This window comes from Coloeus monedula, assembly GCF_965178545.1.
Source record: "Coloeus monedula genome assembly, chromosome: 28".
NCBI classification, from domain to species: domain Eukaryota; kingdom Metazoa; phylum Chordata; class Aves; order Passeriformes; family Corvidae; genus Coloeus; species Coloeus monedula.
In genome coordinates this window covers 1,434,415-1,461,074 of record NC_138808.1, presented here as the reverse complement: position 1 = coordinate 1,461,074, position 26,660 = coordinate 1,434,415, and the positions used below count along the sequence as shown (strand labels likewise).

Below are 26,660 nucleotides of genomic sequence, written 5' to 3'. Positions count from 1 at the left end.
CTTTGGGAAGGGGAAGCGCCACCAAATCCCAGCCCCTCCAAACCCAAGAGTTTAACCAAAAACCCCAAAATTTTAACAGAAATCCCATTTTCCAGAGGCTCCTCCAGCACCACGGAAGCACAGGGAGCCAGCTCCACTTCCAAAGGGTATCCAGGTGTGGAATTCTCCCAGCTGGAAGGGCTGGAATGAGCCATGAAGGGAATGGGAAGCACCACCAAGTCCCAGCCCCTCCAAACCCAAGAGTTTCAACCAAAACCCCCAAAATTTTAACAAAAATCCCATTTTCCAGAAGCTTCTCCAGCACCACGGAAGCACAGGGAGCTGGATCCACTTCCAAAGGGTGTGGAATTCTCCCAGCTGGAGATGCTGGAATTCCAAAGGGTATCCAGGTGTGGAATTCTCCCAGCTGGGGATGCTGGAAGGGCTGGGAATGAAGCAGGAAGGGAAGGGGAAGCGCCACCAAATCCCAGCCCCTCCAAACCCAAGAGTTTCAACCAAAAACCCCAAAATTTTAACAAAAATCCCATTTCCCAGAGGCTTCTCCAGCACCATGGAAGCACTGGGAGCCAGCTCCACTTCCAAAGGGTATCCAGGTGTGGAATTCTCCCTGCTGGGAATGCTGGAAGGGTTAGGAATGAAGCAGGGAGGGAATGGGAAGCGCCACCAAATCCCAGCCTCTCCAAACCCAGAAGTTTTAACCAAAAACCCTCAAACTTTCACAAAAATCCCATTTTCCAGAAGCTTCTCCAGCACCATGGAAGCACAGGGAGTTGGATCCACTTCCAAAGGGTATCCAGGTGTGGAATTCTCCCTGCTGGAAGGGTTAGGAATGAACCAGGAAGGGAAGGGGAAGCGCCACCAAATCCCAGCCCCTCCAAACCCAAGAGTTTTAACAAAATCCCCCAAACTTTCACAAAAATCCCATTTTCCAGAGGCTCCTCCAGCACCACGGAAGCACAGGGAGCTGGATCCACTTCCAAAGGGTATCCAGGTGTGGAATTCTCGCAGCTGGAAGGGCTGGAATGAGGCAGGGAGGGCAGGGGAGCGCTCACCGTGTGATTGTTCAGCATGAACTGCACGGCGCTGAGCTTCACCAGCTTCCTCACGCTGCTGTAGGTGCAGGGAGGTCAAGGAAGAAACGCTGGAATTCCTGGAAAAACACTTCCAGAGGCAGGCTGGAGGAAAGGGATTGTGCCTGGATCGCTCGAGAAATTTGGGATTCTCTTTGGTTTTTTCGAGGATAACCCAAGGTGGCCTTGGGGAGACCCCCAGTGAGCACCGGGGGAAAAATTGGGGTAGAACTTCTGGAATTTCTGGAAAAACTTGGGGTCTGGAACTTTTGGGATTTCTGGAAAATCAGGAGACTGACAGGGATCTGCTCAACTTCGAAGGAATTCGGATCCACAATTAAAAAATCCCCACTCCAGCCACCCACTGGAATTCCTGGAAAAACACTTCCAGGGCCAGGCAGGAAGAAGGGGATTGTGCCTGGATGATTCAATAAATTGGGAATTCTCTCCTGGTTTTTTTCCAAGGATAACCCAAATTGTGCAAATCTCAGCTTGGGGAGACCCCCGGTGAAAAAGGGTCTGGAAGTTCTGGAATTTTTGGAACTTCTGGACTATTCTGGAACTTCTGGAACGTCAGGAAAACCAGGAGACAAACAGGGATCTGCTCAATTCCAAAGGAATTCGGATCCACAATTAAAACATCCCCACTCCAGCCACCCACTGCATGAGGCCTGGAGCCTCATCCCGCCCTCCTCATTCCCAAAAACTCCGGGGAAAAGCAGGAATCTGCAGGAACTTCCGCCTCCCTCGGCCCTTCTCCCAAGGGATCCCGAGGATCCAGGAGCTCTTCCCAAAGGATATCCGATGGAGAGGTCGTTGAGCAGCTGCAGCGTCTTGGAGGTGATGGGCTCGCAGCGGCCCCAGTACTTGAGGTTGGTGATGCTGCGGGAAAAGAGGGAGGATCAGCGGGATGGGCCGGGATTCTGCCGGGAATTGTGGAGGATTCTGCCGGGATTCTGCTGGGATTTGTGATGGATTTTGCCGGGATTCTCCCGGGAATTGTGGTGGATTTTGCCGGGATTCTCCCGGGATTTGTGGTGGATTTTGCCAGGATTCTCCCGGGAATTGTGGCGGATTTTGCCGGGATTCTCCCAGGATTTGTGGTGGATTTTGCCGGGATTCTCCCGGGAATTGTGGCGGATTTTGCTGGGATTTGTGGCGGATTTTGCCGGGATTCTCCCGGGATTTGTGGAGGCCGGGATTCTGCCGGGAATTGTGGCGGATTCTCCCGGGATTTGTGGAGGATTTTGCCAGGATTCTGCCGGGATTTGTGGTGGATCTTGCCAGGATTCTCCTGGGATTTGTGGCGGATTTTGCCAGGATTCTCCCGGGATTTGTGGTGGATTTTGCCAGGATTCTCCCGGGAATTGTGGCGGATTTTGCCGGGATTCTCCCAGGATTTGTGGTGGATTTTGCCGGGATTCTCCCGGGAATTGTGGCGGATTTTGCTGGGATTTGTGGCGGATTTTGCCGGGATTCTCCCGGGATTTGTGGAGGCCGGGATTCTGCCGGGAATTGTGGCGGATTCTCCCGGGATTTGTGGAGGATTTTGCCAGGATTCTGCCGGGATTTGTGGTGGATCTTGCCAGGATTCTCCTGGGATTTGTGGCGGATTTTGCCGGGATTCTCCCAGGATTTGTGGCGGATTTTGCCGCTTTTCCATCTCCCGCCAGCACCAGGCACAGACGGGCAGAGAATCCCTGAGCTCCCATCGGGCTGGCTGGAAAATGATCCTTCGGAAAACCTCAGATGCCAAGGTGCCCCTGGAATTGTGTGGGATTGCCTTTGGAATTGTGTGGGATTGCCCCTGGAATTCCGTGGGATTGCCCCTGGAATTGTGGAACGCTGCTGGGCTGGGAAAAGCGGGATGAGCAGCGCTCCGGGGGGGAGCCAGAGGCTGCAAGGAATGGATCAAAAATGGATCAAAGGGATCAAAAATGGATCAAAGGGATCAAAAATGGATCAAAAATGGATAAAAAATGGATCAAAGGGATCAAAGGGATCAAAGGGATCAAAAATGGATCAAAAATGGATAAAAAAAAGGAAAAAAAAAGGATCAAAAATGGATTAAAAATGGATCAAAAAATGGATAAAAATGGATCAAAAAATGGATTAGAAATGGATCAAAAAGGGATCAAAAAGGGATCAAAAAGTGGATAAAAATGGATAAAAAATGGACCAAAAAATGGATAAAAAATGGATAAAAAAAGGGATCAAAAAATGGATCAAAAAATGGATCAAATGGATAAAAAAATTGATAAAAATGGATTAAAAATGGATGAAAAATGGATTAAAAAATAGATTAAAAATGGAAAAAAATTGGATCAAATGGAAAAAAATGGATTAAAAAAAGGATCAAATGGATAAAAAATGGATAAAAAAATGGATCAAATAGATAAAAAATGGATCAAATAGATAAAAAATGGATAAAAAAAGGATAAAAAAAGGATAAAGAAACGGATTAAAAATGGATTAAAAAATGGATTAAAAATGGATTAAAAAATGGAACAAAAATGGATCAAATGGATAAAAAAAAATGGATGAAATGGATTACAAAAAGGATAAAAAAATGGATAAAAAATGGATAAAAATGGATAAAAAAATGGATAAAAATGGATAAAAAAAAGGATAAAAAAAGGATAAAAATGGATAAAAAAAAGGATAAAAAGTGGATAAAAAATGGATTAAAAATGGATAAAAAACCGGATAAAAATGGATAAAAAATGGATCAAATGGATAAAAAATGGATTAAAAATGGATAAAAAAAGGATAAAAAATTGATCAAAAAATGGATCAAAAAATGGATTAAATGAATAATAAAAATGGATCAAATGGATAAAAAAATGGATAAAAAAATGGATCAAATGGATAAAAAAATGGATTAAAAAATGGATCAAATGGATAAAAAAATGGATTAAAAAATGGATAAAAAATGGAACAAATGGATAAAAAAATGGATCAAAAATGGATCCAAAAAATGGATCCAAAAAAAATGGATCAAAAAAAAAATGGATCAAAAAATGGATCAAATGGATCAAAAAATGGATCAAAAATGGATTAAAAATGGATTAAAAAAAGGATAAAAAATGGATAAAAATGGATAAAAAATGGATTAAAAAATGGATTAAAAAATGGATCAAAAAATGGATTAAATGGATAAAAAATGGATCAAAAATGAATAAAAAAATGGATAAAAAAATAGATCAAAACTGGATGAAAAGGATCCAATTGCAGCTCGGAGCCGTCGGGTGCCGCACTTGCAGCGCTCCGGCTCCGAACTCCAAGGAAAAGCTGGGAAGCGGCTCTGGGCCCCTTCCCGCAGCGCCAGAGGGGACGGGGACAGGGAATGTGGGCTGGGAATGGCGCTCCTGGCACTGGATCCCGGGAAAGGATCCCAAACCCCTGCACTGGATCCCAGGAAAGGATCCCAAACCCCGGCACTGGATCCGGGAAAGGATCCCAAACCCCGGCACTGGATCCGGGAAAGGATCCCAAACCCCGGCACTGGATCCGGGAAAGGATCCCAAACCCCAGCACTGGATCCGGGAAAGGATCCCAAACCCCAGCACTGGATCCGGGAAAGGATCCCAAACCCCGGCACTGGATCCTGGGAAAGGATCCCAAACCCCAGCACAGCCTCTGGATCCCAGGAAAGGATCCCAAACCCCGGCACTGGATCCCGGGAAAGGATCCCAAACCCCAGCACTGGATCCCGGGAAAGGATCCCAAACCCCAGCACTGGATCCCGGGAAAGGATCCCAAACCCCGGCACTGGATCCGGGAAAGGATCCCAAACCCCAGCCCGGCCTCTGGATCCCAGGAAAGGATCCCAGCTCCCAGCACGGGGCTGCTGGGGGCGAGCCCAGGCGGCAAAATTCCATCCTCAGCTCTGGGAGAGCCCAAACCCAGAGCAAAAGCTGTCCTGGCCTGGAGCAGGGAGGAATTCCAGGGGTTTGGGCAAGAATTCCAGGGGTTTGGGCTGAAATTCCAGGGCTTTGGGCTGAAATTCCAGGGGTTTGGGCTGCAATTCCAGGGTTTGGGCTGAAATTCCAGGGGTTTGGGCTGCAATTCCAGGGCTTTGGGCAGAAATTCCAGGGTTTGGGCTGAAATTCCAGGGGTTTGGGCAGGAATTCCAGGGTTTGGGCTGAAATTCCAGGGGTTTGGGTTGAAATTCCAGGGGTTTGGGCTGCAATTCCAGGGCTTTGGGCAGGAATTCCAGGGCTTTGGGCAGGAATTCCAGGGGTTTGGGCAGAAATTCCAGGGTTTGGGCTGAAATTCCAGGGGTTTGGGCAGAAATTCCAGGGGTTTGGGCTGAAATTCCAGGGGTTTGGGCTGAAATTCCAGGGGTTTGGGCTGAAATTCCAGGGTTTGGGTTGAAATTCCAGGGCTTTGGGCTGAAATTCCAGGGGTTTGGGCAGGAATTCCAGGGTTTGGGCAGGAATTCCAGGGGTTTGGGTTGAAATTCCAGGGGTTTGGGTTGAAATTCCAGGGGTTTGGGCTGCAATTCCAGGGCTTTGGGCAGAAATTCCAGGGTTTGGGCTGCAATTCCAAAGTTTGGGCTGAAATTCCAGGGGTTTGGGCTGAAATTCCAGGGGTTTGGGCTGCAATTCCAGGTTTTCAGGCTAGGAACAATCCCTCAGGGTGCTGTTTTTCCCGGTGCTGGCTCCAGGAAATCCCAGGAATTGTGCTTTTTCCACTTACATCTTCCCGATGAACACGCTCAGCACCATGGTCTCGTCGTTGAGCCCCAGCACCTCGGAGAGCCTCCGGTACAGCTGCCCAAAAACAAAAAAAAACCCCATGGAAAAAAGGCTTAAAAAGTGCCAGGAAAACCAGGAATGATCCCAAAAAATCTGTTTGTCCTGTGTAGGAGAAAGGGATGCTTTGGGATTTTTTTGTTGTTGTTTGGGGTGATTCCGTTGATCCTAATGCTGATTTTTGCTCTTTTTTTTGGTCATGGCAGCAGCACTCTGAACTAAAGGAGGACTGGTGTTTTCCCTGGAAAATTCCCAGGAAAATGGGACAGAACTGTGCTCCTCCACCTCCAAACACAGCCAGGGATTTGAGGGGATTTCTCTGGAATTCTCGGCATTTCCCAAATCCCTGTGAAGAGATTTGACCCCACTTCGATTTCTCCTCCAGGAATGAAGAGAAGCCAAGGCTGGAGCAATATTCCCACTGGTTCTTCCACTGGAAAAAGGTTATTTTCCATCCCAAAAGAGGCACCAGCACAGCTCCAAATGCCTTGGGATGAAGGGAATTGGGATTTATTCCCATTTTAAAGCTCAGGGGGCTCCTGGGGGTTTGAGGTGACCACAGGAATAAGAAAATCAAGGAAAAATTGAATCTAAGTCTTCAGTCCTTGGCTCTTCCCGATATTCCCAACCCAGCTGAGCGTTTGCAAAGTCAAAACTTGGGAATAAATGCAGGAATCACAGAAAATGGGATTTATTTTTGGCTAAACCAAGGAGAAATCCGTGAATTCTGGTTGTTTTCCTTGGAAAAGAGTGGGATGCCTGGAATTCCCGTTACCTTGGAAGACTTCTGCACCTGGTCCCCGATGTAAATCTTGCGGAATTGCTCGAAGAAGCTCAGCATGGCCAATTCCAGCTTCTCATTCCCGGCCTGCGCCAGCCGGGAATCCGTCAGGTTCATCAGCTGCAGCACCCTGGGAAGGTGGGAAAAGAGGGAAAAGTGGGAAAGAAGCGGGAAAGAAGCGGGAAAGAAGTGGGGAAAAAAGCGGGAAAGAAGTGGGGAAAAAGCAGGGAAAAAGTGGGAAAGAAGTGGGAAAGAAGTGGGAAAGAAGCGGGGAAAAGTGGGAAAAAAGCGGGGGAAAAAGCAGGAAGAAAGGAAAAAAGTGGGAAAAAGTTAGGAAAAAGTGGGAAAAAGGTGGGAAAGAAGTGGGAAAAAAGTGGGGAAAAAGCGGGAAAGAAGAGGGGAAAGAAGAGGGGAAAAAAGTGGGGAAAAAAGTGGGAAAGAAGAGGGAAAGAAGCAGGAAAGAAGCGAGAAAAAAACAGGAAAAAGGGGGGAAAGAAGTGGGGAAAGAAGTGGGGAAAGAAGTGGGGAAAAAGTGGGGAAAAAAGCAGGAAAAAAGCGGGAAAAAAGCGGGAAAAAAGTGGGAAAGAAGTGGGAAAGAAGCGGGAAAGAAGCGGGAAAAAAGCGGGAAAAAAGCGGGAAAAAAGCGGGAAAAAGTGGGAAAGAAGTGGGGAAAAATGTGGGAAAAAAGCAGGGGAAAAAAGCGGGGAAAAAAGTGGGAAAAAAGCAGGAAAGAAGCGGGGAAAAAAGCGGGAAAGCAGAGGGAAAGCAGAGGGATAGAACAGGGATAGAACAGGGAAAGAACAGGGATAGAACAGGGATAGAACAGGGAAAGAACAGGGAAAGAACAGGGATAGAACAGGGATAGAACAGGGATAGAACAGGGATAGAACAGGGAAAGAACAGGGAAAGAACAGGGAAAGAACAGGGATAGAACAGGGAAAGAACAGGGATAGAACAGGGATAGAACAGGGATAGAACAGGGATAGAACAGGAATAGAACAGGAATAGAACAGGGATAGAACAGGAATAGAACAGGGATAGAACAGGAATAGAACAGGGATAGAACAGGGATAGAACAGGGATAGAACAGGGATAGAACAGGGATAGAACAGGGATAGAACAGGAATAGAACAGGGATAGAACAGGGAAAGAACAGGGAAAGAACAGGGATAGAACAGGGAAAGAACAGGGATAGAACAGGAATAGAACAGGAATAGAACAGGGAAAGAACAGGGATAGAACAGGGATAGAACAGGGATAGAACAGGGATAGAACAGGGAAAGAACAGGGATAGAACAGGGATAGAACAGGGAAAGAACAGGGAAAGAACAGGGATAGAACAGGGAAAGAACAGGGATAGAACAGGGAAGCCGAGGGAAGCAGAGGGAAGCAGAGGGAAGCAGAGGGAAGGAGAGGGAAGCAAAGGGAAGCAGAGGGAAGGAGAGGGAAGCAAAGGGAAGCAGAGGGAAGGAGAGGGAAGCAAAGGGAAGCAGAGGGAAGCAAAGGGAAGCAGAGGGAAGCAAAGGGAAGCAGAGGGAAGCCGAGGGAAGCAGAGGGAAGCAAAGGGAAGCAGAGGGAAGGAGAGGGAAGCAAAGGGAAGCAGAGGGAAGCAAAGGGAAGCAGAGGGAAGCAGAAGGAAGCAAAGGGAAGCAAAGGGAAGCAGAGGGAAGCAAAGGGAAGCAGAGGGAAGCAGAGGGAAGCAGAGGGAAGCAAAGGGAAGCAAAGGGAAGCAAAGGGAAGCAAAGGGAAGCAGAGGGAAGCAGAGGGAAGCAGAGGGAAGCACAGGGAAGCAGAGGGAAGCAGAGGGAAGCAGAGGGAAGCAAAGGGAAGCAAAGGGAAGCAAAGGGAAGCAGAGGGAAGCAGAGGGAAGCAGAGGGAAGCAGAGGGAAGCACAGGGAAGCAGAGGGAAGCAGAGGGAAGCAGAGGGAAGCAGAAGGAAGCAAAGGGAAGCAAAGGGAAGCAAAGGGAAGCAGAGGGAAGCAGAGGGAAGCAAAGGGAAGCAGAGGGAAGCAGAGGGAAGCAAAGGGAAGCAGAGGGAAGGAGAGGGAAGCAGAGGGAAGGAGAGGGAAGCAGAGGGAAGCAGAGGGAAGCAAAGGGAAGCAGAGGGAAGCAGAGGGAAGCAGAGGGAAGGAGAGGGAAGCAGAGGGAAGCAGAGGGAAGCAGAGGGAAGCAAAGGGAAGCAGAGGGAAGCAGAGGGAAGCAGAGGGAAAACGCCCGCCGGGGACGGGCACTGAGCACGGAGGGGCTGCCCCGCTGCTCCCGGGGGGGGGGGATTGGTTTCTCCTCAATTTCGGCAGGAATTTGGGCTAAATTCGATCGCTTTGGTACCAAACACCGAGCAGAAGGCTCCTCCTGCCTGTGAAGCCGTCGTGAGGCTCCTCCAGCCCTTCCAGCAGCGCTGCAGGGCTTGGAATTGCTCTGGAATTGAATTCCAGGTGCGTTGGAATCTCCCAAATTTCTCTCAGGTGCCTCCCTCCCCCGTAAAAATCTGCATTTAGAGCCTTTCCCACGGCGCTTTGAGTTTGTGGGAGCTGCAAAATCCCACCTGAGATGGGGGTGAAGGGATTTTGGGATAAATCCAATCGGATATTCCCCAATAATTCCGAAAGATATTCCTTTGGGAAGTGCCACCAGGCATAAAAGGGGAGAGAAAATCAAATTGAAATCAATGTTTATGGATATTTATCATAAACGGTGGCTCTAAAATAGCTGGGGTTTAGTTGGGATCCCAGAATTTTCCCCCTCAGGAATTCTTTTTCCACCAGCTCAGCTTCCTCACCTCCTTTTCTCAGCCCGGATTCCAAGAGAAAACTTTCAGTGGGAGCAAAGCTTTGAGCTCCAAGTTCCCACATCCATTAATTAAAGCTTCCACTGGGTTTCAATCCCAAAAATCCAATTAATGACATCACTGAATCTGAATTTTCCAAGCCCAATATTCCCAAGTATTTATGGACAAAAGCCACTTTTTTGGATTATTAAGTGAGAAAAAGCCTTTTCCCCTCATCCCAGCAAAGAACCACCACGCATTTAGTGATCAATGAGTGAATAACCAATCAATAATTGGCCAATAATTGCTTTTTCCAGGCATTTAGTGATCAATGAGTGAATAACCAATCAATAATTAGCCAATAATTGCCTTTTCCAGGCATTTAGTGATCAATGAGTGAATAACCAATCAATAATTAACCAATAATTGCCTTTTCCAGGCATTTAGTGATCAATGAGTGAATAACCAATCAATAATTAACCAATAATTGCTTTTTCCAGGCATTTAGTGATCAATGAGTGAATAACCAATCAATAATTGGCCAATAATTGCCTTTTCCAGGCATTTAATGATCAATGAGTGAACAATCAATCAATAATTAGCCAATAATTGCTTTTTCCAGGCATTTAGTGATCAATGAGTGAATAACCAACCAATAATTAGCCAATAATTGCTTTTTCCAGGCATTTAGTGATCAATGAGTGAATAACCAATCAATAATTGGCCAATAATTGCCTTTTCCAGGCATTTAATGATCAATGAGTGAACAATCAATCAATAATTAGCCAATAATTGCTTTTTCCAGGCATTTAGTGATCAATGAGTGAATAACCAATCAATAATTGGCCAATAATTGCTTTTTCCAGGCATTTAGTGATCAATGAGTGAATACTCAATCAATAATTAATCAATAATTACCTTTTCCAGGCTCTTTGCCCCTCATTCTCTGTCAGAACCCAAATTCCCAGGGGATTTCACTCCCAAAAATCCACTTCACGACACGACAACATTTGAATTTTCCAATTACGGACAAAACCCAGTTTGGGTGATGAAGCGGGGAAAAGACTTTTCCCATATCCCACAAAAACCCATCACGCATTTCAGGACTAATTAGGGACTAATTAGGGACTAATTAGGGAATAATTCGGGAATAATTAGGCAGTCATGAACGAAGAATTCCCTTGGCCACACTCTCTCTCCCTCCCTCTCTACCACAACCCAAACTCCTTTCAGGAATCGAGCCCAGCACTCCCCGCCCAGCGTTTCCCAGCGGAACAGCCCAGCTGGGACAAGGCCAGGAAGGTTTTCCCGGCTGGCCAGGAGCGGAATTTTCCGGATTATCCCGGAGTGCAGCATCCCTACCGACAGACCAGCTCTCCGTCCATGGCGTCCTGCTCGTCCGTGCTGGCGAAGGACACGCGGCCGCCGATGACGGCGCCGATGATGTACACGAGCCACGTCAGGCGGCCTGCGGCACACGGGGGGCACGGGGGGCACAAGGGGGGCACGGGGGGCACACGGGGGGCACAAGGGGGGCACGCTCAGGGCCGGGCCTGCTGGCCCCGCTCCGCTGGCACTGGGCATCTCGCCCAAACAAATCCGTTTTCCCCCAAAGAAATCCGTTTTCCGCCCAAAGAAATCCATTTTCCCCCAAACAAATCCATTTTCCCCCAAATAAATCCATTTTCCCTCCAAATAAATCCATTTTCCCCCAAATAAGTCCATTTTCCCCCAAATAAATCCATTTTCCCCCAAAAAAATCCATTTTCCCCCAAATAAATCCATTTTCCCCCAAATAAATCCATTTTCCCTCCAATAAATCCATTTTCCCCCAAAAATTCCACTTTGCCTCCAAATAAATCCATTTTCCCCCAAATAAATCCATTTCCCCCAAATAAATCCATTTTCCCCCAAAGAAATCCATTTTCCCCCCAAATAAATCCATTTTCCCCCAAATAAATCCATTTTCCCCCAAAAATTCCATTTTCCCCCAAATAAATCCATTTTCCCCCAAAATAAATCCATTTTCCCCAAAAAATTCCACTTTGCCCCCAAATAAATCCATTTTCCCCCCAAATAAATCCATTTTCCCCCAAATAAATCCGTTTTCCCCAAATAAATCCATTTTCCCCCAAATAAATCCATTTTCCCCCAAATAAGTCCATTTTCCCCCCAAATAAATCCACTTTCCCCCAAACAAATCCATTTTCCCCCAAAGAAATCCATTTTCCCCAAATAAATCCACTTTCCCCCAAATAAATCCATTTTCCCCCAAAAATTCCATTTTCCCCCAAATAAATCCATTTTCCCCCAAACAAATCCACTTTCCCCCAAACAAATCCACTTTCCCCCCAAAATTCCATTTTCCCCCAAAATAAATCCACTTTCCCCCAAATAAATCCATTTTCCCCCAAATAAATCCATTTTCCCCCAAATAAATCCATTTTCCCCCAAATAAATCCATTTTCCCCCAAAAATTCCACTTTGCCTCCAAATAAATCCATTTCCCCCAAATAAGTCCATTTTCCCCCAAACAAATCCATTTTCCCCCAAATAAATCCGTTTTCCCCAAATAAATCCATTTTCCCCCAAATAAGTCCATTTTCCCCCAAATAAATCCATTTTCCCCCAAAAATTCCACTTTGCCCCCAAATAAATCCACTTTCCCCCAAACAAATCCACTTTCCCCCCAAAATTCCATTTTCCCCCAAAATAAATCCATTTCCCCCCCAAACAAATCCATTTTCCCCCAAATAAATCCATTTTCCCCCAAAAATTCCATTTTCCCCCAAATAAATCCATTTTCCCCCAAACAAATCCATTTTCCCCCAAATAAATCCATTTTCCCCCAAAATAAATCCACTTTCCCCCAAATAAATCCATTTTCCCCAAATAAATCCATTTTCCCCCCAAAGAAATCCATTTTCCCCCAAATAAATCCATTTTCCCCAAATAAATCCATTTTCCCCAAATAAGTCCATTTTCCCCCAAATAAATCCATTTTCCCCCAAATAAATCCATTTTCCCCAAATAAGTCCATTTTCCCCCCAAATAAATCCATTTTCCCTCCAAATAAATCCATTTTCCCCCAAATAAATCCATTTTCCCACAAATAAATCCATTTTCCCTCCAATAAATCCATTTTCCCCCAAAAATTCCACTTTGCCTCCAAATAAATCCATTTTCCCCCAAAAATTCCATTTTCCCCCAAAATAAATCCACTTTCCCCCAAATAAATCCATTTTCCCCAAATAAGTCCATTTCCCCCCCAAACAAATCCATTTTCCCCCAAATAAATCCATTTTCCCCCAAAAATTCCACTTTGCCCCCAAAAAAATCCACTTTCCCCCAAATTAATCCATTTTCCCCCAAATAAATCCATTTTCCCCCAAATAAATCCACTTTCCCCCAAACAAATCCATTTTCCCCAAATAAATCCATTTTCCCTCAAATAAATCCACTTTCCCCCAAAAATTCCACTTTCCCCCAAATAAATCCATTTCCCCCAAAATAAATCCATTTTCCCCCAAAAATTCCACTTTGCCCCCAAAAAAATCCACTTTCCCCCAAATTAATCCATTTTCCCCCAAATAAATCCATTTTCCCCAAAAAATTCCACTTTGCCCCCAAATAAATCCACTTTCCCCCAAATAAATCCATTTTCCCCCAAATAAATCCATTTTCCCCCAAATAAATCCATTTTCCCCCAAATAAATCCACTTTCCCCCAAACAAATCCATTTTCCCCAAATAAATCCACTTTCCCCAAATAAATCCACTTTCCCCCAAATAAATCCACTTTCCCCCAAAAATTCCACTTTCCCCCAAATAAATCCATTTCCCCCAAAATAAATCCATTTCCCCCCAAATAAATCCATTTTCCCCCAAATAAATCCATTTTCCCCTCAAATAAATCCATTTTCCCCTCAAATAAATCCACTTCCCCCAAATACATCAATTTCCCCCCAAAATAAATCAAATTTCCCCAAAAATTCCACTTTCCCCCCAAATAAATCCATTTTCCCCCCAAATAAATCCATTTTCCCTAAAAGAAATCCACTTTCCCGCAAAGAAATTCACTTTCCCCCCAAATAAATCATTTTCCCCAATAGAAATCCACTTTCCTCCAAATAAATCCATTTTCCCCCCAAATAAATCCATTTTCCCCCCAAAATAAATCCATTTTCCCCAAAAATTCCACTTTCCCCCAAAGAAATCCATTTTCTGCCCAAATAAATCCATTTTCCCCCAAAAATTCCACTTTCCCCCAAAATAAATCCATTTTCCCTCCAAATAAATCAATTTCCCCCCAAAATAAACCCACTTTCCCACAAAATAAACCCACTTTCCCCAAATAAATCAATTTTCCCCCAAAATAAATCCATTTTCCCCAAAAATTCCGCTTTCCCCCAAATAAATCCATTTCCCCCAATAAATCCGGCCCCATCTCCAGAGCAGCGCCCCCCCAGGGCCACCTCCCCCCGGGGAAACCGGGAGCGATCCCTCCCCTCCGGGTGGATTTTCCAGGAATTCCCAGTTCCAGGAGGCACAATTCCATCGGGAATTCCCAGCTCCTGGAGGCACAATTCCACTGGGAATTCCCAGTTCCAGGAGGCACAATTCCATCGGGAATTCCCAGCTCCTGGAGGCACAATTCCACTGGGAATTCCCAGTTCCAGGAGGCACAATTCCACTGGGAATTCCCAGCTCCTGGAGGCACAATTCCATCAGGAATTCCCAGCTCCTGGAGGCACAATCCCATCAGGAATTCCCAGTTCCAGGAGGCACAATTCCATCGGGAATTCCCAGCTCCAGGAGGCACAATTCCACTGGGAATTCCCAGCTCCTGGAGGCACAATTCCATCAGGAATTCCCAGTTCCAGGAGGCACAATTCCACTGGGAATTCCCAGCTCCTGGAGGCACAATTCCATCAGGAATTCCCAGCTCCTGGAGGCACAATTCCACTGGGAATTCCCAGTTCCTGGAGGCACAATTCCATCGGGAATTCCCAGCTCCAGGAGGCACAATCCCATCAGGAATTCCCAGCTCCAGGAGGCACGATTCCATCAGGAATTCCCAGCTCCAGGAGGCACAATCCCATCAGGAATTCCCAGCTCCTGGAGGCACAATTCCACCGGGAATTCCCAGCTCCAGGAGGCACAATCCCATCAGGAATTCCCAGTTCCAGGAGGCACAATTCCACTGGGAATTCCCAGCTCCAGGAGGCACGATCCCATCAGGAATTCCCAGCTCCTGGAGGCATAATTCCATCAGGAATTCCCAGCTCCTGGAGGCACAATTCCACTGGGAATTCCCAGTTCCTGGAGGCACAATTCCATCAGGAATTCCCAGCTCCAGGAGGCACAATCCCATCAGGAATTCCCAGTTCCAGGAGGCACAATTCCATCGGGAATTCCCAGTTCCAGGAGGCACAATTCCACTGGGAATTCCCAGCTCCAGGAGGCACAATCCCATCAGGAATTCCCAGCTCCTGGAGGCATAATTCCATCAGGAATTCCCAGCTCCTGGAGGCACAATTCCACTGGGAATTCCCAGCTCCTGGAGGCACAATCCCATCAGGAATTCCCAGCTCCAGGAGGCACAATTCCACTGGGAATTCCCAGCTCCAGGAGGCACGATTCCACTGGGAATTCCCAGCTCCTGGAGGCACAATTCCACTGGGAATTCCCAGCTCCAGGAGGCACGATCCCATCAGGAATTCCCAGCTCCTGGAGGCATAATTCCATCAGGAATTCCCAGCTCCTGGAGGCACAATTCCACTGGGAATTCCCAGTTCCTGGAGGCACAATTCCATCAGGAATTCCCAGCTCCAGGAGGCACAATCCCATCAGGAATTCCCAGTTCCAGGAGGCACAATTCCATCGGGAATTCCCAGTTCCAGGAGGCACAATTCCACTGGGAATTCCCAGCTCCAGGAGGCACAATCCCATCAGGAATTCCCAGCTCCTGGAGGCATAATTCCATCAGGAATTCCCAGCTCCTGGAGGCACAATTCCACTGGGAATTCCCAGCTCCTGGAGGCACAATCCCATCAGGAATTCCCAGCTCCAGGAGGCACAATTCCACTGGGAATTCCCAGCTCCAGGAGGCACGATTCCACTGGGAATTCCCAGCTCCTGGAGGCACAATTCCACTGGGAATTCCCAGTTCCAGGAGGCACAATTCCACTGGGAATTCCCAGCTCCAGGAGGCACAATTCCACTGGGAATTCCCAGCTCCAGGAGGCACAATCCCATCAGGAATTCCCAGCTCCTGGAGGCATAATTCCATCAGGAATTCCCAGCTCCTGGAGGCACAATTCCTTTGGGAATTCCCAGCTCCAGGAGGCACAATTCCATCAGGAATTCCCAGCTCCTGGAGGCACAATTCCATCGGGAATTCCCAGTTCCAGGAGGCACAATTCCACTGGGAATTCCCAGCTCCAGGAGGCACAATTCCATCAGGAATTCCCAGCTCCAGGAGGCACAATCCCATCAGGAATTCCCAGCTCCTGGAGGCACAATTCCACTGAGAATTCCCAGCTCCTGGAGGCACAATTCCACTGGGAATTCCCAGCTCCTGGAGGCACAATTCCATCGGGAATTCCCAGCTCCTGTCTCACCTTCCTGCACTGCCAGGTCCATGGGGGTGGCGCTGGCGCTCTGCAGCAGCTCCTGGTAGGACTGGGCGGACTGGTCGAAGAGCTGCACCAGCAGGGCGCACGTCTTCTCGTACTCGCAGCGCCCGATGGTGGAGAGCTGGTCCAGCTGCTGCTGCACCAGCCCCGTGTCCTCCAGAGGGTCCTCCAGGCCATCCCTGCCGGAGGAAAAAGCGCGGGGAAAAGGGATTCAGTGCTTGGAAAAGGGATTCAGTGCTTGGAAAAGGGATTCAGTGCTTGGAAAAGGGATTCAGAGCGTGGAAAAGGGATTCAGTGCTTGGAAAAGGGATTCAGTGCTTGGAAAAGGGATTCAGCGCTTGGAAAAGGGATCCAGTGCTTGGAAAAGGGATCCAGCGCTTGGAAAAGGGATTCAGTGCTTGGAAAAGGGATTCAGTGCTTGGAAAAGGGATTCAGCGCTTGGAAAAGGGATCCAGCGCTTGGAAAAGGGATTCAGTACTTGGAAAAGGGAGCCGGCACGTGGAAAAGGGATCCAGTGTTTGGAAAAGGGATTCAGAGCTTGGAAATGGGATCCAGTGCTTGGAAAAGGGATCCAGTGCCTGGAAAAGGGATCCAGCACGTGGAAAAGGGATCCAGCGCCTGGAAAAGGGATCCAGAGCCTGGAAAAGGGATCCAGAGCATGGAAAAGGGATCCAGCACGTGGAAAAGTGATCCAGAGCATGGAAAAGGGATCCAGCATGTGGAAAAGTGATCCAGAGCATGGAAAAGGGATCCGGCATGTGGAAAAGGGATCCGGCACGTGGAAAAGGGATCCAGAGCATGGAAAAGGGATCCAGAGCCTGGAAAAGGGATCCAGCACATGGAAAAGGGATCCAGCACATGGAAAAGGGATCCGGCACGTGGAGGCAGCCCGAGGTACGGGGAGAGCGGGGTGCGGGAGGCGCCGTGGAATTGGAGGGTGGTGGGAGGTGAGAGGAATGGACATTAAATGTCAGTGGGAAATGAGGAGAGGAGCAGTGGGTCAGGGGAAAGCTAAAAATCAGGAGAGGAGCAGTGGATAAATGAGGCGGAAAAGGCAGAAATCAGGGAATAAATAAGGTGGAAAAGGCAGAAATCAGAACAGCAACGGATCAGTGGGAAAAGCTAAAAATCAGGAGAGGAGCAGTGGATAAATGAGGTGGGAAAGTCAGAAATCAGGGAATAAATAAGGTGGAAAAGCCAGAAATCAGGGAATAAATGAGGTAGAAAAGCCAGAAATCTGAGTGGGAAACGCTGAAAATCAGGAGAGGAGCAGTGGATAAATGAGGTGGAAAATCAGGAGAGGAGCAGCGGATCGGGGGGAAAAGCCATCGGCACCTGGTGGGAGCAACCTCTTCTTCCATCCTTAAAATTATCCATTTCTTTTAACATTTATCCATTTCTTTTAACATTTACCCAGGTCTTTTAACGTTTATCCATTTCCCATAACATTTATCCAGTTGTTTTAACAGTATCCACTTCCTTTAACATTTATCCAGGAGTTTGAAGGGAATGGGCAGTGCCAGGAACAAAGGCTCTGGTTGTGTTCCTCCAGCACAACTTTTCCATGGGAATCCTTTCAGTGCCTTTTCTTTTAAATGCAATAAATTCCACAAGAAACCAGAAAATTCTGGAATGATTTGGGTTGGAAGGGACCTTAAAACTCATTTAATTCCACCCTTTCCATGGGCAGGGACACCTCCCACTATCCCAGGTTGCTCCAAGCCCTGTCCAACCTGGATTTGAACACTTCCAGGGATGAATGATCCAGAAGAAAAAGGGATAATCCCATCAGTTTTCCCTGAGAGGCCTTATTTTCCTATATTTGACCATTTGTTTTCATCCAACACAAACACACACCCGGGAGGATTCATCCCACACAAATCCAGGCACGACAATGGAATTCTGGAGGCTGATTCCTTGAAATGAATTAAAAATAAAAGGTGCTTTTAGGTGGAATTTGTGTGGAGCTGGGAGAGTGAAGTGAGTCACACTTGGCTCACATTCCCCCTCTGCTCCAATGGGAATTCTGGGATGCTGCAGATCCTGGGAAGATGAATCCTACCCAGAACATGTTGGACACAGAGATCAGCTCAGCCATGGGAGATTAAGCAGGGTCTCAAAAAAAAAAACCAACCCAGCTTAAAAAAATAAATCTCTTCTAAAAAAACCAGCCCGGCTGTGATTTAGGAAAGCTCCCTCAGAAATCCTCACAAAACTTCCTGCTCCTGTGGCTGGTTTTAAAGGAAAACTGGGAAGAGAAATATGCTGGAGCCTGGAGTGATTGTTCTGGAGCTGACAATCCTGGAATTATGGAATGGTTTGGGAAGGGATGGTGATGTTCATCCCATCCCACCGTCTGCCATTGGCAAGGGCTGCATCTTTCCAGAGGGACACAATCCCGGCTGGAAATCATCCAGGGATTTATTCCAGAGGTGCCCAGGGCCACTCGCTGCCTTTCACTTGGGAGCTGGAGCCACTGGAGGGGAAAAAATGCCCGGCTTGGAATTCTTGGAGCTGTCAGCGAGCCTGGGCTGCTCCCAGGATGTTGGTGTGGCTCTGCCAGGGCAGCATTTCCAGCCCCAAAGCCGGAATATTCCCGAGATCCCAGGGATGCAGGCCCCTCCTGGTGTGCCAGCACAGCTCCTCTGTCCCCTGGGCCTGTGTCCAGCAGGATTCTCCACCAGCCCAGGGCGCTGTGGGGAACTCTGGGAGCAGCCCTGGGATCAGCGAGTCCCAGCAGCAGCAGCTCCTGGAATGGTCGCTCCCATTTTATTGCCAGGGGTGTTGGAGCTGCAGTTTGGAATTCACGGAATCCTGGGATGGTTTGGGTTGGAAAGAGCTTAAATCCCATCCCATGGCAGGGACAGGGACACCTCCCACTGTCCCGGGTTAATCCAACCTTGGGCACTGCCAGGGATCCAGGGGCAGCCACAGCTGCTCTGGGAATTCCAGCCCAGCCAGGAATTCCTTCCCAATATCCCATCTAAGCCGTTCTTCTGTCACTTTGAAGCCACTCCCTGGGTCCTGTCCCTCCAGCCCTTGTCCCCAGTCCCTCTCCAGTGGGAGACCCCTCAGCCGTGTCCTCTCCAGCGGGAAAACCCCCATCTCTGCCAGCCTTCCCACCCCTCAGAGCAGCAGGAAAAGCGCTCCCAGCCCTGGCATTCCCTCACCTGAGGATGATGTGCACGGATTCCAGGCGGGAGGTGATGTAGGCTTTGGTCACCTCGGGGGTGTAGGTCTCCAGCATGTGGGGCTCTGTGGCCTTCACGTAGGGCACGGAGGCAGCCAAGCGCTGCCACAGGCTCAGCAGGTAGTGCACACTGTTGGGAGCAAATTCCCAGTGCTTCCAGAGGGAAAAGAGAAGGAATACAAACCAGGGAGTTATGATTTGTGTTGTTTGATTTAAGTTTTTTCCACAGAATTTGAGCTGGAAGGGGTTTAAAGCTCAGCTCGTTGCACTTTCCATTGGCCAATGCCTTTAATGGCGTAGTTGTCAAATTAACCAGGAATTTCAGGGCTCGCTGTTGGGAGTAAATTCCCAGTGCTCCCAGAGGGGAAAAAAAAGGAAAACAAACCAAGGAGTTATGATTTGTTTTGTTTGACTTGACTTTTTTTCCGCAGAATTTGGGTTGGAAGGGGTTTAAAGCTCAGCTCGTTGCACTTTCCACTGGCCAACATCTTTAAAGGCCTGGTTGCCAAATTAACCAGGAATTTCAGAGTACACCTGGATCAGCACTCAGTAATCACTGGGAGATAATCCCAAATTCCCAGGACGTGGAGCTGAGCCTCCAATCCCAGGCCTCACTCAGTTCCCACACACTGCAGAGCCCCGAGCTGCTTCCCAGGAATCACAACTGAACAAAGGAATTCTCCAAGCTCCACAATTTTTTAAACCCTCTCCTGTGCAGGGCTGTGGTGGTGAGCTGTACACACTGCTGGAGAACTCAGTGGGAATATCCATGATATTCCAATTACTCCCAACCCCTCTGAGTGCATTGGAAGAGTGAAGTGAGACAGAATTCTAAAAATAAACCTTATTTAACAAGTTGGGGTTTTTTTCCCTGCTAGGATATGGAAAGCCTCTGGAGGCATGGCAACAACTCTGCCTTCCCCCACAGATTCCATTCAGGAATTCGCAGGATGATCCATGCAGGATTGTGTCACAGCCTCCTCTGGGGTTTGGGGTAAAAATGAACCAGGTGAGAAGCTCTTGCTTTGTTTTCCAGGGAATCCAAGGGGCAGGAAGAGGGAAGGGAAGGTTTGTACCTGCAGGCTGGTCACGGTGAAGTTGGCGATGAGCCGGATCACCTCGGGGTAGTTCTCCACCTTCACCAGTTCTCCCAGTTGGTAATTGCTTTTCAACCGGGCCAGCAACCGGCAGAACTCGTGGTAATTGTTGGGGTCTGACAAACTCTGAGGGGACAGAAAGAAAAGGGGGACTCGGGAACGGCTCTGCTGTCACCTGGAATCACACAGGTTGGGAAAGAGCTCCGAGAACAAGTCCGAGCTCCCAACAAATCCCACTCTGCCCATTAAACCGGTCTGGAACTGCCACATTTACTGGGTTTTGGGCACCTCCAGGGATGGCGACATCCCTGGGCAGCCTGCTCCAGTCCTTAAATACTCTTCCAATGGAGAAGTTTTTCCTAATACCCACCCTTGGTGGTGGAATGGCAGGAAACAGGAGAAAGCAGCAAGACCCTTCTCCCCTTTACCAAGTATCCATGTCCACATTCAGGAGGGACATTAAATGGATTTTTGGGGATGAAATGTGATGAAGAGGACACAGAGCCCTCATCCCACCTGGAATACTCACCTGGGGGTTTTCCAGTATCCGTTTCACTCCATCCACGAGATGAGATAAGAACTTCGCCCGCTCGGCGTTGTTGAAGAGGGAGCGGCGCACGGAGGCGATCTGCACCAAGCAGGATAAAACCTGCCAGCACACAGGAAAATGGGGAAAAACACAAAAATCGAGATGAGAATAAGGAAATGAAGAGGTTTTCCCCTCACGACACGAGCGGTGACTGAGGTTTGGTGCTCCTTTAGGGACAGAACAGCTCCTTCACCTTCGCAGCAGAGAAAGAAATTCCAGCACCCACAGAACAGCTCCATCCCAAGAGTCACAGAATCATGGAATTCCTGAGGTGGGAAAAGCCCTCCAAGGTCAGAGTCCAACCTTTGATCCCAGCCCAGAGCACTGAGTGCCACATCCAGGCCTCCTTCCCTGGACACCTTCAGGGATGGGGACTCCAATCACTGATCCCAATGGAATAATCTCAGCTTTCCATTCAAAAAAGGAGTCTCACACTTCAAATCTCTCCTGAATATTTGAGGCTTGAAATTCAGGACTAGCCATTAACCCTCCACCAGAATAAGTGGAGTCTCTCCATGGAACAATTCTTTCTGAAGGCCCTTCCCTCTCAGCTTTGTTTTCACTGAGCTTTAATCATGGGTAATATTTATCACGGAGATAAATGCCTGGCAGGCCATTTTTTTGTACTTTTTCAGAAGAAATAATCCAACTTTTAGCTCAGTTGTGCTCTTGGCCCTTTCATTCCAGTGGGACACGGCCTAGTTTGGAAGGGTGGAAGGAGAAATTCCATTCCTTGGGGTGTTTCCCAGCTTGCTCCCTACTGGTGTGGTTTTAGGACCTGGTTTGGGAATAACAGGGGCTACATTCCTCAAGGGGATGAGCAAACAGGAGATTCCAAGTTGTGTGAGGGGAAAGGAGGTTGGAATTCCAGCAAAAATGTGTTTTTTAGGGAAAATCCAACCCTGTAGATGCTCCAAAACTCTCAGCAGCACTTGGACACTTCAGCACAACCTGGGGCACCTGAACCTCCAGGGAATCTCCCACATGAATCCTAAAATAAAGGAAAATAAACCCTGGACTTACCAGAGGAGAAAACGAAGGAGGGATGGAATGATAAAGATCAAAAAACAACTGAAGGGTCGAAGAATCCAAGAATGCTGCAAGACAAGAGAGGATTTTACCTCCATTTACAGCTTCCCACAGGTCTAATCCTTATTTTATCACCCATGGCACATGGATTTGTCACACCAAAGCACCACAATTCCACGAAAATTTCCCCAGGATTTTGTATTTTTAACGCAAAAGCCTTTCCTAGAAATAAAGTCACCCACTGGCACTTGGAACTGGGAGAAAATGACAGGAAGGTATTTTCAGAACACAATCTGTGCAAGTGCCTGTCAAATGCCTGCTGGGAACAGCAGGATGTGGGGAAAAGGTGCCAAGTTCTGCCCTGCTTTTTTAAAAAAATTCCGTTCTCCTCGTGGTTGCACTGGGAGGTGAAAGACTGGAAGGGAAAAGGGGTTTTAAAAGCAAGATAAAATCCCAAAAGTGAATTAGGTGGGTTTAAGGCTGGGTTTAACCTCTGGCTTTGGGTTTAACCTCTGGCTTTGCACGCCCAGGTTTATTTGTGCCAAATCAGAGGGTTTGAACGTTTTCCAGGTGGGATGCTGTGCATTCCTGCAGGAATCACCTGATCTCCAACTGGTTGGGATCTGCACAGTGCAAAGATCATCCGAGGACTCGTCCGTGGAGGTGCCGATGAAATCGAAGTTCAGGCAGTTGTGGGTGAGCTTGAGGAGCTGCATCAGCAGCCCGTGCTGGCTTTCATCGTTCAGGTTCAGGTTCTTCCCAGAAGCCTGTGGAAAATGTGGAATTAAGACGGGGAAAAGGGGAAAATAAATCCAGGTGGCAGCTGAATTGAGGCAGGATTTCACTTGAAGCAAGATGGGGCTTTGTGGAACGAGCACCAGGAGCGTTTGTAGAGGCAGTGAGTCCATAAATATATTCCAGAGTCTTTCCAGGACATGGATAACAGGCAGCATTCCCATTTCCCTCCCTGAACTGCTCAGGCACGAGGCTTGCCAGGGATGCAGGAGATCAGGGAATTCTCATGAATGTTAAACACAACCCCCCTTTTCTGCCTGACAGGAATCCTGGGCTCCCCTTCCCATGGGAATGAGCAGCTGCTCCAGGCAGGGAAAGCTGGGATACTCCCATGACACAGAGAACTCCCTGGACATGGAATTCCGGCTCATTTCTCTGCAGTTTAAACACATCTTGGTCCTTTTATCCTTTGTATCATCACCCTGGGCTTAAAATGAACTCATTCCAGCTTGAATCCACCCCAAATAGTTTGGAAAAGTTGGGATTTTGGGTGTCCTGTGCAGGGCCAGGGATAAGGATTTACTTGTCAAAGATACTGAAAATGGAACCCAAACTTCTCCTCTCTTTCCTGATGCTTAAAGACAGGGAAGTTTAAACCCAGGATCCAGGGATGGATTTGCAGTTGGAATCGTGGAATTATTTCTGTGTTTGTGGCGTGGTTTGCTATTTATTTTATATTTATTTATTATTTCAATAAAATTAATTATTACATAATTATTTAAATAATAACAACAACAATAACAATAATAATAATAATAGTAGTAATAATATTGATTTCTTTAGAAAGGAAATTTCCTTAATAAATCCATTTTTTCCCTGAAAAACAACCTCAGAGCAGAGTTTTTAGGACCAGAGTGCTCATTCCAGGAAGGAATTTCATCCCAAAATACACTGCCCCAACATCTCACTTCCCAAAAAAGATTCCAAACCTTTCCTTACCTGTTTCAGTAAACTGCAGGACAGGGTGAAAATATCAAATAAAGAGGAATCCCGGAAGGAAGAGGCAATTTTCCTGTGCTTGGTCAGGGGGTGGGTGGTGTCCGCCTGGATTGGGAGAGAACCAGGGCTCAGAGCTCATGGGATGAGACCAGGAAAACCAGCAGGAACCCTGGGAAGCACTGGGACATCGAGCTTTCCCTCCCCACAACTGCCTAAACCAGCGGGATGCAATTCCCCAGCTTTTCCACGGCTAAATTCACATTCCTGGGGTTTTGGTGTAGCCCTGCCATGAAGCTGGGCTGGGTTATTCCCAATTTCTTCCCAGTTTTACTTCAATCTCTGTCCCAATCTGCAGCAACAACATTTTCAGCAGCATTTGGGGATTTTAGGAATGGGAATGGCTGGTTCCAAAGGGTTAAATCCCAGCTGGAGCTGCTGGGATAAGCACCAGGAATTGAAATTCCCTCCTGAACCCAGATGGAGAGGAAGGGAAGTGGAAGGAGTTATCCAGGGATAGCCAGGTTGGACTTTGCTGTTTTATGGGATAAATTCCAGCCCTGGATCTGTCACCGGATCCCAGAGCTGAGGAGCAGCAAAAATCAGAGCACTTCACAGCTTTTTTTTTTTCCAGGAAAATGGGGAAAGTGAAGAAGAATTCCCATTTTTGCCATCGATCCGAGCCAAATTCCTGGGATGGGCACTGGGTTATCCCGGTGGGATGCAGAATTCCTGCATAAATATCCATTTTTAAATGTTTATTGTACTGTTCCTCACTTAAATTTCAATTTCCAAAACACCCTCCAGTATTTGAGGAAGCAGGACAACTCCAACATTGGATTTTACACCTGAATTTTCCCAACAATTCCATGGAGGATCCCAACACTCCCATCCTTTATATTTTATGAAAGAAGGAAAAGCCCCAACAGTTGGTGGAAGATCCAAGCTGGACCTAAATTTGTCAGGTGCTTTAACACCGAAATTATTCCTCAGTTCAGACTACTGGGAATTCAGGGAGTTGAGGAAAATGAACATTATTTAATTCCCATTTAAAGCCCTTTGTGGGTATGGAAAATACCATCCCAATTTTTGTGTTGATCCGCATGTTCCTGTGTCCTGGCAGGTTTTATCCTGCTTGGTACAGATTGCCTCCAGGATTTCTCTGGATTAGGCAACATCCCAGGAAAATCCAAAGTTAGTTACTTTGCGAGACATTAAAATCAAAATCCTTTGTTCCACCTGTTTCTTTAGGAAAATCAGAGACTTTTACACCCATCGTGACCCTCAACTCAGCACTGCAGCAAAATCTGCCTGGCTGAGGGGAAAACCATGGGAAATCCATGGGAAAACCATGGGAAAACCACGGGAAAACCACGGGAAAACCATGGGAAAACCACGGGAAATCCATGGAAGATGGGACAGCACCAGCTAAAGCTGCTCATCCCAGATTCCAGCAGCAATTCCAAGAGGCAGCACAGCCTTGGAGGGATTTTAAATCCACCTGGGAAAAGCTGGGCCAGGACTGGGCCTGGCCAGGCCTCAGGGGCTGTGAAAGGGACACGGCCCGGAGAATCCAGCAGGATTTGGGAGCTTCCTGCTGGGAACACTGGGAAATTTATCCCAGAAATTCATTCAGAGTCTCATCTTGGGTGAAAGGGATGTTTTAAAAATGGGCACAGTTGGATAATTTTGGTTTTATCTCCCTGGTCATGAGGGAGGGGCTGAAAATCAGAGACTTTTACACCCATTGTGACCCTCAGCTCAGCACTACAGCAAAATCTGCCTGGCTGAGGGGAAAACCATGGGAAATCCACGGGAAATCCATGGAAGATGGGACAGCACCAGCTAAAGCTGCTCATCCCAGATTCCAGCAGCAATTCCAAGAGGCAGCACAGCCTTGGAGGGATCTTAAATCCACCTGGGAAAAGCTGGGCCAGGATCGGGCCTGGCCAGGCCCCAGGAGCTGTGAAAGGGACACGGCCCGGAGAATCCAGCAGGATTGGTGGGAAATTTATCCCAGAAATTCATTCAGAGTTTCATCCTGATGAAAGGGATGGCTTAAAAATGGGCACAGTTGGATAATTTTGGATTTTCTCCCAGGTCAATAAAGCGGGGCTGACAACAGGGCTCACACTCATCTTCACTAAGTAATTCCTTATCCTTGTTCTTCCCCCTTCCCATCCCACAAAACCACACCAAAACATGGGAAAAGATGGAAGATGCCAGTGAAACAAAACAATCCCTCAAGACAGGAGCTCTCAGCATCTCAGCACGAACAGGCAGAGACTGTGTAAAACAACAACAAAAACCCCCCAACAAACACAACAACACCCCCGTCAAACACCTCCCAGACAGCAAAATTCCCAAAAAAAAACCCCGGAAAAGTCAGGACACAACAATATGAATGAGAAAATTGGACACTTACTTCACTGAGGAAGGCTGTAGCACTTACTTGATTAATTTCATTCGTTAGTTGGGACAGGATTGTCACTCCTATGATGCAGTGCTCTACACTGTCCTGGGGAGGCAAAGGCACAGGCACAGCTTTCATTGGGCTGCACTTCCAAGGATTTATTTCCTTGGAAAAATTCCTGCCTAGAAAAGCTTAATCCTTATTTTTCTGAGTGTGAAACAGCCCAGATTGTGAAATTTCAAACGTGCTTTTAAAATCCGTGAGGCGAAAGGTTCTAAAGAGGAACCAAAATCAGGCCCCTTTATTCCATGTTTTAATATTTTAATATTATCATTGCAATTAATTATTTTATTAAGATCTTTTTCCTGCGACGTCCTAACCCTGAGCAGATTTTTTAAGGGAGTTGTTCTATTTTCTGGGGTCAATTTTAAGGCAAACCACATGGAAAACTTTGGGAAATAAACTCCCACCCGCCCATTTTTAAGCCCCTTTTCCCAAAGAATCCCATTTTCCCCCTTCTCCTCAACAAGGAGCCAGCTGTGGGTGCAGATTCCTCTTCCCTAAAAAGCTGAAAGCCTGGATGCAAGGATTGAACAGAA

The 26,660-nt window shown here is 47.3% G+C and overlaps 1 protein-coding gene across 2 annotated transcripts in view; it reads right to left on the bottom strand.

Moving 5' to 3' along the window:
* XPO7 (exportin 7) overlaps positions 1-26,660 on the bottom strand; it is a 61,488-nt gene that overhangs the window by 20,658 nt on the left and 14,170 nt on the right. The window contains exons 5-17 of one of the 2 annotated variants that reach the window (XM_082298415.1): positions 26,074-26,166; positions 23,652-23,756; positions 22,519-22,684; positions 21,912-21,985; positions 20,829-20,948; positions 20,279-20,425; positions 19,183-19,355; positions 15,998-16,191; positions 10,738-10,843; positions 6,603-6,738; positions 5,772-5,845; positions 1,872-1,952; positions 1,053-1,116 (exon numbers count right to left, since the gene is read on the bottom strand). In XM_082298415.1, the coding sequence (XP_082154541.1) occupies positions 1,053-1,116; positions 1,872-1,952; positions 5,772-5,845; positions 6,603-6,738; positions 10,738-10,843; positions 15,998-16,191; positions 19,183-19,355; positions 20,279-20,425; positions 20,829-20,948; positions 21,912-21,985; positions 22,519-22,684; positions 23,652-23,756; positions 26,074-26,166 (1,533 nt within the window). The remainder of the gene's footprint in view (positions 1-1,052; positions 1,117-1,871; positions 1,953-5,771; positions 5,846-6,602; positions 6,739-10,737; positions 10,844-15,997; positions 16,192-19,182; positions 19,356-20,278; positions 20,426-20,828; positions 20,949-21,911; positions 21,986-22,518; positions 22,685-23,651; positions 23,757-26,073; positions 26,167-26,660) is intronic. The other variant, XM_082298416.1, reaches the window with a different exon arrangement.